We start from the raw sequence: 13,666 nt of genomic DNA on the forward strand, positions 1-13,666 counted from the left end.
GGTTTATTTATGAAAGGAAATGGTTTAGTTATAAAACTTTGAACTAAGATAGGATAGATAATACAGTTTTTTTTCTCCAAATTTGCCAAAGACATAGGAACTAAACATTGTGAATGTAATACTTACTTGATAATGGTTCTTATGGTATATAGTTTTACTGTATTAAAATTAAAACCTTTCCTTCTTATTTAGACAAAAGGGGGAAATGTGGATATTTTTACACTGTGAAGATGTGTCTTTGCCAAGGCACCTTCTGATTGGTTTAATAAAGAGCTGAATGGACAATAGCTAGACAGGAAGAGGCATAGACAGGATGTCAGGGACAGAGAGGGCTCAGGAGAGAAGAAAGGTAAAGAAGCTAGGAGATGCAGAGCAAGCTTATTTTCTTTCTCTGAGTAACTGCCTCTGTTCCTGCTATTGTTTGTGTGCTTCTGATGTTCTTTGGCTCTTTGATTCGTAAGAATCATGACTAGTTGGGACTACTCTCCACGGGTCACAAAGAGGCAGTTTCTAATCTCCCTCTTACCCAGAAATGCCATATTCTTTCTAGAGGCATCACTGCAGGAAGTTGAATAAGTTGTCCCAAGTTGTACTCTAAAATTGTTTTGCCTTACTTGGTTTCATTATAGAGTTTGCTCAATTATCAGAAATGGCTTACATTTGGAGCATGGGTGTTCTTATTTCAAAGTGAATATGGTATTCCCTTTTTGACAGATGAACCCACAGATATGATTCCACGAAGCTGTCAACTTGCAACAGATGTTCCTCATGTGACACAGCTGCTGAACATGACAAAAGTCTGCCAAACTGAAATAAAATTTGGAGGTCACCGTCTACGATCAGCAGAATCGGGTATGCACTCAGGTTCCCATGAGCATATGTGTGCCCGTCCCCTGGCAGGTGTCTTCCTCCAAAGATGTTGCTAAACCTCACTCCTCCACAGTTCTGCTCATCTCACTGCCAGCCCAGGCAGACAACTAAAATGCAAAACTTGGCATGTGAACGTTTGACCCCCAGAAAACCTTTTCTACTTTGGGACTGAGATTTACTGGGGGAAAGGAGAAGGTAGGGAGAGACATGAAACAATGCTTTTCTGTAGAATGGTTATTCCTCTGTGGAAAGTGTTATTTTATTCAAGTACTACAATATAAGCCAAACAATGCTGCTCCCTGTGGAAACTGTAAGGATTGACGGAATTGCAGCCAACTGGATGGTCATTGTCAGTTTGAAAAAGGAAACTTCAGTTCAGTTACGGACAGTGCTGCCCTGTCCGAGTATGTGCCATTCATTTTTAAATATTCTAAAGACTTTCTTTTCGAAACTTATAAGCTGAACAGAATATTCTGAGGCCTCCAGTATTGCACCTGTATACTGACCTCGTACCAGTTGGACCAAATCAATGAGTTACCTTAATATCAAACCCAATATAACTCAACTCCCTAGATGTTCAAACCCCTAAAACATTTAAAGTTTAAATATTTTACAGTACAAAACATTTTTTCCAAATATCTGGACTCTCCCATTGAGACTTTTGGTTAATTTGGCTGGATAATCTGATTTTGTTTTGGTTTTCTATTTTTTTTTCCTCCTTCACTAGTAATTTTTATCTGCAGCCAACATTGAGACCACTATATCATTCCCTGTGGGAAGGTCATGTGGTTCATGTAACACTCAGATACAGGGAGGTAATTCAAAGGAAGCTAAAGAATAGTCCTCGTGACAAGTCATCTGAGAAGCAGGTCCTGAAAGTGTCCTGTGCATATTCATGTATTTATAATGTGTATTTATAATAAATTAATAAGAGATTTATGAAAGTATGCTAGTGAGGAGAGAGCAAATTCTTGGACCATTTTTCATAGGATCAATATAAGGAATGGCTTGAGCAATGAAGGGCTGTGTTGAACTACACCATGGGGGCGTTTCTCGTCCCTCAGTAAGGAGATGGTAACATTATAGGAAGCTGAGTTTAACAGCAGGATTCCAGACTGGCAGGACCTGGGCCAGTAGAAAGCCGTGTCACTGAGAGACACTGAGGTAGCAGAATTTGTGGCTTCTCAGATGACAAGTATGGCCAAGAAAGTTGTCAGAGCTTGAAAGAAGGTCGAACAGGAACAATTTTATTTTATTTTGGTTTGTCTTGACAAGGTTTCTCTGTAGCTTTGGAACCTGTCCTGGAACTAGCTCTTGTAGACCAAGCTGGCCTCGAACTCACAGAGATCCAACTACCTCTACCTCCCGAGTGCTGGGATTAAAGGCATGTGTCACCACTGCTGGGCCGGAAAGCATGAACTCTTTATCACCTATATTTTCTCTGTTAATCTTAATCAGCATTACATGCCACATGCCACAAGTTAAACATCTCTAAAGATGTTTGTCCTTTTTTCAGTACAAAAGAAGTCTATCTATAAGTAGACACTATACTATTAGCCCTTGATTGCATCATTCCCAAACTAAGAAAAGCAGAGAGAAAGAATGTATGATACGCAAACCTTACCTGTTTCATAATTACCAGTTTGAGTAGGACTTTTTGCTAGCAATGACGCAAACAGTGAAAACGTATTTGTTATATATACTATATCTAGACATAAAGAGAAATAAAAAGATTTCATGCAAGCCGTGTTTGTTTAAGGAGCCATGAAAAAACATAAAAGCATAAAAGTAAGTTCACTACCTTTCAGGTAACAGTTTATTCTTAAGATTTACCACAGAATGCAGGAAGAGTATTTCAATAACAAATACTATATCTGTACCTAATATAGTATGGTAATTTTCAATAACAGGAATGACTAAACTGTGTAACATATGATGGTGATATGATACATATTATCTTTTTTAAACCCATGTTTTTTCAACTGAATGGTTTTTTTTAGTTTGATACCAAGTTTTTTTTTTAAATTTCATCTTACATTCCAACCACAGTTCTTTCCCCCACCTCTCCTCCTGACCCTCCCTCACCCCTCCACCCAGCCCCCATCTACTCCTCCCAACAGGAAAGGCTCCCATGGTGAGTCTGCAAAGTCCGGCACATTAAGTTAGGACAGGACCAAGCCCCTCTCCACTACATTAAAGCCAAGTCTGGCATTACACCATAGGGAATGGGCTCCAACAAGCTACCTCATGCACCAGGGATAGATCCTGGTCCTACTAACAGGAACAGCTCGGATACTCTAAGCTTCACCACTGTCTCCCACATTTGGAGAGCCAAGTTCAGTCCCATGGAGGCTCGACAGCTCTCATTCTAGAGTTCGTGAGTTTCCACGAGCTTGGTTCAGCTGTCTCTGTAGATTTTTCTATCATGATTTTTGACTTTGCTTGTTCATATGTTCCCTCCTCCCTCTCTTCAATTAGTTTCCCGAAGCTTGGCCTGGTGCTTGGTTGTGGATCTCTGCATCTGGTTCCATCAGTTACTGGATGAAGGCTCTATGATGATAGTGGGGGTATTCACCAGTCTGATGACAGGGGAAGGCCAATTCAGGCACCCTCTCCACAATTGCTAGTAATCTTAGCTGGGGTCATCCTTGTGGATTCTTGAGAATTTCCCTAGCACCTGGTTTTTCCCTATTTCCATAGTGGCTCTCTCAAAGTGACATCATGAAATTTGCAGGCAAATTGATGGAACTAGAAAAAAAAATCATCGTGAGTAAGGGAACCCAGACTCAGAAAGACAAACACGGTAGGTACTCACCCATAAGTGGATATTAGACATAAAGCAAAGGATAACCAGACTACAATCAACAGCTCCATCTATTTAAGTCCCAGAGAAAATCACACAGATGTCTCCATAAGATTATCAACTTATTGGCCCATTAGCTCAGGCTTCTTACTAGCTCTTGTAGCTTATATTAACCCATTTTTCTAGTATATGTTAGCCACATGGCTCAGTACCTTTTTTCAATAGGGCAGGTCACATCCTGCTTCTTAGGTGGTCTGAGCAGGACTACGGAGGTATGGGCTTCCTCCTTCCTAGAATCCCCCCTGTTCTCATCACCCCACCTCTACTTCCTGTCTGGTTGACCCGTCTATACTTCCTGCCTGGCCAATCAGCGTTTATTTAAAACACCCGATCCCCCACCATTGCCCCCCCCCTTTTTTTAAACAAAGGAAAATATCCATAGTCCATTTGTTAGGAATGTGTATGTAGTTATCCAGGCTGCTTCCTGCTGGTTGGGGGCGCTAATAATCTTATGGGTACCTAAAGAAAATATAGAGTTATGATCAGGTCCTGACTGGAGTATCCTGTGAGTCTTGATCATCTTAGGCAGCAGTCTTGAATATGTTCTGGATGTAGAACTCAGACATCCAGGCCATCTGTTCCTACCGGAGATTTCTCAGGTGGTCTTCCTTGATCAAACCTGATTTTTCTTAACTCAGAATGAATCCACAGCCTCTCATTTCCTGTGGAAACAAAAGCAAAATCTCTTCTCCAAAGTAACATACCTTTTGACTTCAATTTTGAAGTCAAGGTATTTTCAAACTACCTGTCTTGGATTAATTCAGCAGCATTTATAAGCAAATATCTTTTAGTAGCTATTGTTCCTTCCTCAGCATCAAAACAATTCAAGAGAGCATAAATAACATACAGTATCAAGATTCTCTGTGTATTTATCATCTTTATGTGGCTTTATTTTAACCTCTCTTTCTTTTTACTTTTAACTTTTGTTTTTTTTGAGACAGGTTCTCTGTGTGTGTATCTTTGTCCTGGAACTTGCTCTGTAAACCAGGCTGTCCTTGAACTCACAGAGACCCGCCTGTCTCTGCCTCCCCAGTGCTGGGATTAAAGGTGTGTGCTACCACACCTTGAAGTTACAAAGGTCAGTCTACCTCTGTCTCCCTAGTGTTGGGATTAAAGGTGTGTACCACCACACCCAACTACTCTCTTTCTTTCTTTTTTATTTTAAGGACTTTAACCTTTTTGTTCAAGCCTGCATATATTTTTAACACACTGTAAACCATTTAGAGGTTTTCTTTGTCTTTGAATTTCTCTTTACTATATATCTTTCCTTTTCTGACCACATGAGTCTTTAATTTACCAAGCAATATGAGTAGGATTAAAGTTGTGACTTTAACAGATGGATCCAGCCCATTCCTTAGCTTTCTGTGATTCCAGCCTCATGGCAGAGGTACCGGCTGTAGCCATGTTTATTGCCACAACTCTATGGCTTTTCAAAGTCCTTGCCAACAAGCAAGCTGCAACAGTGTGTCCACAAACAACACTCAAATGCTCTCTCTGTAGCCAGACCTCCTGCCTCAAGAAGTCAGTGTATGCACTGGCAGGATGGCCCAGAATGCTGGCATTTTAAAATGGCGCAGCTTTTTTTCCTGCCACAGCTTAAAACTCAAAAGCATGTGGTCAGCTTTTTATCAACACTATTTAAGTGTTTCTTGGCAGGACCTCTTAAAAGAGCTGCAAGATGTTGCAGCTAAGGCTGAGTCAGGAAGCCTCTCTTAAATGAGGGCGCTTGCTTGCCTCTAGCAAGCAGAGCAGTCCTGAGAAATTGCTGCTACCAAGAAGCCATGCTTTACTCTATTATTTTCTAAGCTTTCTCAGGCTTTCTGTAGATGCAGTTATCCACATGGGCGCCATTCTGTAATATGAGGAGCGGGCTTGCTTGTTGGGGTTTCTGTCCTGCTCAGTTCCCCAGCCATTTTAGTCCCAGAGAAAATTACACAGAGGTCTCCATAAGATTATAAATTGATTGGCCCATTAGCTCAGCTTCTTATTAGCTCTTGTAGCTTATATTAACCCATTATTCTAGTATATGTTAGCAACATGGCTCAGTACATTTTTTTCAGTAGGGCAGATCACATCCTGCTTCTTCAGTGATCTGGGCAAGCTGTGGAGGAATGAGCTTCCTCCTTCTTAGAATTCCCCTGTTCTCATTGCCCACCTCTACTTCCTGTTTGGTTGACCCATCTATACTTCCTGACTGCCAATCAGCATTTATTTAAAATGTAATTGACAGAATACAGAATTGTCCCCCACCAGAGAACCAACTGGTTGTTTTAGTAACGGTGTTTAAAATAAATACAAGTGAATGTACAATATTATTGTCATCTTATTTAAAACTCTCAGAGGTACTTTAAGTGAATAAGAGTTAATAAATATTAATCACATCAGTGTTACAACTAAACAGAAACATTTTCATAAACTATATTCAAGCCTAACTTACAGAGGAGAATATTGGTATTTCTCTTGCAAATTATTTGATGTAATAATAATCAATCCAATCTACTTCATGTATACAGAAAATTACTAATTACCAAAATCCATGTGCATATTTCATTTTCCTTGTGACTACCAATTATATCCATTGTAACCCATTATGATTGTGCCTTTTAGGCCAGCTCATTGCACATGCGTGATAGTCAAGATGACATGAACACACATGGTACTGGGTGGTTCTCTTTCTGAAGATATATTTCAGTAGCCAATTTTCGTATATGTGAACTTTAAAGCTTACTAAAAGAGAATATATTAATTTTTTTGCTCTTTTTAAAGTGTTTGATTTGAATGGTATTTCTAAGGATTATACCCAAGGGCAGAATATTGTAAATGTGGATATGCCAGCAGATGTGTCTTTATTTGAACTATTTGTTTTTGCTGCCTTTTAGAAAGTAAACTCGCACAATGAAATTTGAATTGCATGAGAAAATGACTGTGTGCTCATATAATTGGCTGTGTAGTATTCATGTAAATTTTGATATTTTATCATAAATGCCCATATTGAGAGATCCCAATGAGGCTTCTAGAGAACTAACCATTTCCTGTGGACTTTCACACTACCAAAAAAAAAGAAACCTTGGAGTTTTTAACAGTTTTAGACTGTTTTATTGTATGCTATATAGCTTAATCAAGAACATTGAATGGAATTAATAAAATCACTGTTTCTAAGAAGTCAGTGTTTCCAAAAAGCTTCGCATTCCCACTATACTCTTTGTCAATTCCCAGTGCACATTAGTGCTGTGGAATCTGATAATCTTGCTTTCATTAATGGAACCTCAATTTAATTGAACCAGAGAATGTGGTCTGGTTCTTGAAATGAAGCATTCCCTATTAATGATAAGATACAGTGCCCCACTGAACACAAATCAAAAGTGGTAATTTACTTAAAAATTGGAAGGTGGTTTTCCCTATTATCCACCTTTTCACAACAACCATCTAACTAGGTTTTCAATTTCTTAAAAATAAGAGGAAACAGACATTCCTACCTCCTACCACAACCGTAGACTTGTGAATTAATCCATCTGGAACACAAAAGAAAGAGGGCAGGATGGAGGGAAAGGGTGTAGGAAGGAAGAGGATGAATCAGCAAACTGTCTTTGGCACCTAGTTAAATCTGTATTTTATTTCTTATTTAGAGTCCATATTATGAAAGCAAGATTCAAATCAAAAATCACTTTTCATTGTGAAACAAAAAAAATCTAAAAGGAAAGTGAATTAGTGTATGCTGTCATAAGAGCCAAGGCACCTCCCATAATTCATGAGTCAGTTGAATTAATATTGTGAAAATAGATATATTGCGAAAACCAATCTGAAGATTCAGTGCAAATCCTATGAAAGGTCCAGTAACAGTTTTCACATGAATAGGAAAAAAATGAATCCTAAATTTTATTATCAAAGAACAACAGACCCCAGATGCCAAAACAGTCTTAAGCAAAAAGACCAATGATGGTGATACCAGTTTATTATGGCTATGGAGCCATAATAACAAAAGGAGCATGGTACTGCACAAAAGTAGATCTATAGGTCAACATAATGGAGTGAAGGACCAAAGGAAAACCACAAAACTACCACTACCTGATTTTTGTTAGAAAGATGTCAAAAACATACAGGGAGAAAAGACAATCTTTTCAACAAATGGTGTGGGAAAAGCTGGATACTGAGACATAGAAGAATGGCTCTAGATCTGCGCCTCTCGCCTACATCGGTTAGTTCAAAATGATTGAAGGTACTGATAAATGATTGGAAACTCTGAAACTCAGTGGAAGCACACGTCAAGATATGTAAGGACTTTCTGATAAAGAACTCCAGTGGCTCAAGGAATAAGACCAAAAATTGACAACTGTGATGATATGAAATTAAAACACAGGAAATGGTTGATTGAATTAAGTAACCTGCAGAGTGGGAGAAGAATCTTTGCTGTGTTACAGGGAGCCCATCAGAGAAGACCACTCAGACTCAGTCTGTAGCCTACTGAAAGTCATTATTACAGCCAGCTGGGGCTACGCTCAGGTATTTGGGACCCAAGTGCAGCCCTGAGCATTTAGCACAAGGGGCTTTTGTTTTTCTTGTTTATCCATTGTTCTCTTTTCCCAGACAGCGTTTCTCTGTAGCTTTTGGAGCCTGTCCTGGAACTCATTTTGTAGACCAGGCTGGCCTTGAACTCATAGATCCACCTTCCTCTGCCTCTTGAGTGCTGAGATTAAAGGCGTGCGCCACCACCTCCTTAGCACAAGGGGCTTTTAAAGACAAAATCAAACCCTGTTATCTTGCTCAGAAGCTGCAGGGAGAGGGTTTTCACAAGCAGGAAGTTTAACAGAATCCAAGATAAATTAGTTGGGGCATCTTGACCTTGGGTCCGAGAATAGAGTTAGGTAATTTTCCTTAGGATTCTCCATAAAGCAGGTCAAATTTCTAGTTACATTTAAAATAACCTTTTAGTAACAAGATGGGGGAACCTCTGCACTATCTCGCCCAGTTACGACTGCACATCTGACAGAGATTAACATCTAAAGTGTATGAAGAACTTTAAATACTAGGCTAGTGAGACAGTTCCTTAATTTTGTTGGTTAAAGTGATCACATAATGTTTAGTTCCATTGTCTGATGATTCAAAATAAGCTCATCTTTTAAATTTGAGTTTGAATGTCCTCTTTCCCTATCTTCAGTAGCAATAAAACAGCATAACCATTCACATTCCTTCATTTAATTTTTTTTTTTTTTTTTTTTTTTTTTTTGGTCTGGAGGGAATTTAAAATGGATATTGGGAGCTAGAAATGCCTAGAGAGTTCAGAGTGGTCATTGTGCAAACATGAAAACCAAAGTTTAGTTCCGAGCACCCATAAACAAACCCAGGCACCCTGAGCATACCTGGCCCCCAGGACTGAGGGCTATGGAAACAGAAGGATCACTATCGTGGGTGCTTACTGCCTTTCAGCCCAGGCTCGGGGAGTGACTCTGCCTTCTGTAAACAGACATGCACCTGCACACACTCTTACATGGACACAAAGTAATACTTCTCAGAGTGATACTGGTCAGTACTTATGAAGTCTTCTATAGCAATCACATCACAAACCAGTTGTAGAGAGAATTTTAGTTTTTCAATGTAATTTAAACACACGTGTTGAAATGTTAATAATAAAATAATAAAATGTAACATTAACTACTAAATTGCCCTTAATCCACTGGATACTTGTGTAATTATTCTTGTACCAGCCTTTGTGTTATGCCCCCCACCCTTTAATTCACACTCCTGGCGAGAGATCAGAGGCGTGCAGCCCCATTTCTGGCATATTTCTCCCCTTACTACAGCACTGCTTGTAATCACAAAACCTAGAGGCAGGCCACTGTGTACCCTTGGAACCAGGTCCACAGGCATATGGTAAGCTGCTGTGCAGCTGTGCACAGAGCTCTGCCTGCGATAGTCAGGAGTGTGACCACAGTTATATCAGCTGGTAACCAATGGAAGCCTAGGTCAGACTGCAATGTGGTCCCTTTGCTGGAAGAGAAAACTTGGTGACCTAGGTATGATGCATACAGAAGCTTTAAATAAGCTTTATGGCTACCTCTAGAAGCAGAACTAATGCAGATATGGGCAGAAGGAGAAGCCTACTTTCTCAAGACACATTTTATTAGAGAGTTTTAATTTTCTAGTTATATCAATGATTTATATTAATAATATATTGTTTGACCAATTACTGAACATTTGTAAATCCTTCTTTCTTCACTGTGAGCCTTAAAATTTCTTTAGAATTGATATAGATTTAAAATACATTGCTCTACCAAATAATAATATTTTCACAAATAACATATAATGGCAGCTGGAATATAAAGGCACACTGGGATCCGAGTGAGTGCGACCTTGGCTACATAGCAAGACTCTTTCTCAAAAAAAAGTGTATGCATATACATAATAGTTAATATATGTTGGATATCTTGAAAAGGTTATTGGTTTATATATAATTACAAAGAAACTAAAATTTATTGGCAAATTATAAAATCTAGTAAATGTTGAGCTACTTTTTATTTGTTGTATAAGGAAATATCTAGTTATTTATCAGTGTGAATTTTAAACTACATCGTTTTATTATTTTAAATAATTTTTAAATTTAAATATATTTTGATCATATTCTTCCCTTTCCCCAAGTCATTCCAAAACCTTTCCTCTACCCTAACCACCCAACTTTTAAGTTTTCTCAAAAAACAAAAAAAAACCAACACAACAACAACCTCCCCCCCCCCCCCCCGCAAAAGAAGAAACACCAAACTGTAACCATATAAAAGCAGACACACACACACACAAAATAAAAACCTGTGGTCAGGAGGTGGTGGTGCACACCTTTAATCCCAGCACTCAGGAGTCAGAGGCAGGTGGATCTCTATGAGTTTATGGTCAGTCTGGTCTGCAAAGTGAGTTCTAGGACAGCCAGGGCAGCAGGGCAGCAAAACCCTATCTCAACAAACAAAACAAACAAACTGTGGAGTCCATTAATATTAGTCAGCTACATCTAAGCATGAGGCTTGTCCTGGAGAGGTTGATAGACCCAGTGTCTCTGCACTGGAGAAAACTGATTTTCCCTCTCCTGGGACAGTCATTTCTGACGGGAATGGCAAAACTCATAAAGCCAGCACAGCTGCGTGACCAAGACCCAGCAAAGCTGAACCACATAACAACCACAGTGCTACTTTTGGTTTTAGTCTCCGCATGTTGCTTGCTTGGGGAACTTTTAATATTTGTACAATTTGGGGATATTGGATTGATGGAAATTTTCTTATGAGACATTTAAGCCTTCTCCTAGGAGTATTGCTTCTAAGCTTCCCTAGGAAAGTCCTAAGCACCCTACTCCTCCTGCTTTTAGAGAGCTATCCTTACCTATTTGAAGGTATTCTGTGTGCCTTGGAGGTTGCGACACACATACAGAAGCCAGAGGTCTCTTTATGAGATATTCATAAAACATCCACCCTATACTCTACATACTTGGAAACAAGATAATCAAAACAGAGCAAAAAAAAAAAAAAAAAAAAAAGAGATCAACAAGATTCGGTGAGCTAGAGGATTTGACCACAGATCAGATTGCAAGCTCTTCCCACTGTACTACACTCAGGCAATTTTACATGGCATATACAGCAAAAGAGTTAGAGTAGCTGAAGTTACCTCTGCCATACACAGGGACTTACGCTGATGGGCAAGAAATGGTGTATAAAGAAGATAAAAGAATGAGATGTCAGGACCTCCCTTTCTTAGAAAAACTAGCTCGTGCAGAGCCACTGTGGCGTCTTATGACCAAAGAACAAAAGAATTCCAGGATAAGACATACAAATAAATTCTACAAATATATAAATTGTAAGCATTGTATTATGCCAGAAATTGAATAATATCTTTGGCCTGAGAAATTTTCTTGGATCTATTGTCACTCTGACCATTAATAGTTAATAATGTACTGCTCAGGACATGGCAGTCTGCCTGCGCTGGCTTGGAGATTTTATGTCTGGTGTCCTTGAAGCTGCAAGAGCTGCATGGAAGTTGGCTTAAGTGGTCAGTGAGTAAAAATGATTGTAAAAGATAACTGTTTTGTCACAGTTTATCAATGATGACTAAGATATGCATGAGGAAGTTGAATACAAGTCTGAGAACAGAAGTGATAAGATCTGTGTTTTGGAACAATGTGACCTATCCCTGCTTACTGAATTCTGTATAAATGAAGCACTCTGCCTTCTAATCAGTCAGGCTGCAAGATTCTGCCAACCACTGTGCCTGGCTCAGCCCTCCTCTACTCCTGGCCTCCTCTCTGTAACCCATCACCCACCAGGAATGGCCCTAAGCACTGTCCTAGCAGGTATAAGTGACAGTTATGTCATTAACCATTACCTTAGCAGCTAGGTTGTCATCATTCATTCATTCATTCATTCATTCATTTTCTTTTAATGTACCAAAATAAAATATAATAAAATAAAACAAAAACTATCACAGGGAAGTTAAACAAGAAAAACCAACAAAAGGACAAGAGCCCAAGAGGAAGCATAAGAATCAGAGAGCCACTTGTGTAGAGAATTAAAATAAAGTAGTCCCACACTAGCTCAGAATGGAGTATAATAAACAGTTTTTTGTTTAGGGGTAGGTTCACAGATCAAAGTCCTCTGCCTGAGCAGGGAACAGGAACCAAATCCAGCATCCAAGAGAGAGACTGTTCACATGTTTATATCTGTTTTTATAGTACCCAAGGCTACACCCAAAGTGGGCCAGCATCTCAAAGGCCATTGGCTAAAGGAGTTCCCACAGCACCTCCCCTTTTGTCTAAATAAGAGAGTTCCAAACCCAATACCAAACTATATACAATAAGAACAGATATCAAATATAAAAATTAGAATTACAACCAGCACAAACAACATCAAGCAAGAAACGTACGTTAAATGTTTTAATAATTATCCTATCCTGAAGTGTCTATGTCTTGTATTAGAAATAGCTTGGCTAAGTCATGAGAGGAAAGTAACTATGACTATCTAGTCTTCAACCCCATCAAAGACCTGAGAAGGTAAATAATATTACTTGAGTAAATTGGAAATGCAATCAAGCAACTTCCAAAATGTGTGATAGATGACAGAGACAACTGGCTACCTAGGCAATCACCCAAAGTCTCATTTGCAACATTGGAGCAATCAGCTTTGGCTAAGGCGTAGCATAACTAACAGACCATTTTCAGAGGCAGGAAATTTTTCAAGACCATCTTACCCTATCTTGGCAAGATTTGGCAGTCGTGTGTGTGTGTGTGTGTGTGTGTATGTGTGTGTGTGTGTGTGTGTGTTTTGCTTGTTCTCTCAGACACTGCATTTTGTCAGCCATCAAAGCATGGGAATTTCTTTGCCCAAAGGCTAGTTTTGTCAATAAGAAAACAAGCTCCAAGTGGAGTGTCTTCAGTACCCAACATTCTATCTGGAATAGATTGGTGCTGCCATGAGCAATTGTGTCTCATATCAACATAGCCCTAAGTTATTTAAATGCCGTATTGTATGGTTTTTTGAAGTGGTTGAAGATTACCTATTTATGTGGAATACAATCTCTATGTATCTAAAGAACCTGAGCAGTCTAACTATAAGTATGACAAACATGGGTGACTATTGACCTGTAATTTTATTATCTATATAGCTTAAAGACTAAGGTTTTATATATTAGAATATTAGACAATCTTTAAGCAATTGTACAGCAAATGAGGACAATGACCTCAAAATGTAAACAAATTATAAATATCTTGACCAGAGGTAGAAATGTATAGTGCAGTATGATAAATATAGATTAAAATTGTATCAACATACAAAATGTCTTAAGCAGAGGTAGAAACATATATGCATACAATATGACAAAATAACTTTGCATACATATACAAATATTGTAAACAGAAATAGGAGCATATTCAATATAACAAATATAATTTGAATTTATATCAGTATA

General features: G+C 38.8%; 1 protein-coding gene across 3 annotated transcripts in view; it reads left to right on the forward strand.

Annotated features, from left to right (window-relative positions):
• Cfap20dc (CFAP20 domain containing) overlaps positions 1–13,666 on the forward strand; it is a 219,107-nt gene that overhangs the window by 98,500 nt on the left and 106,941 nt on the right. For all 3 annotated transcript variants that reach the window (XM_038349740.1, XM_038349741.1, XM_038349742.1), the window contains exon 7: positions 715–852. In XM_038349740.1, the coding sequence (XP_038205668.1) occupies positions 715–852 (138 nt within the window). The remainder of the gene's footprint in view (positions 1–714; positions 853–13,666) is intronic.

This window comes from Arvicola amphibius, chromosome 12, assembly GCF_903992535.2.
Source record: "Arvicola amphibius chromosome 12, mArvAmp1.2, whole genome shotgun sequence".
Classification (NCBI taxonomy): Eukaryota; Metazoa; Chordata; class Mammalia; order Rodentia; family Cricetidae; genus Arvicola; species Arvicola amphibius.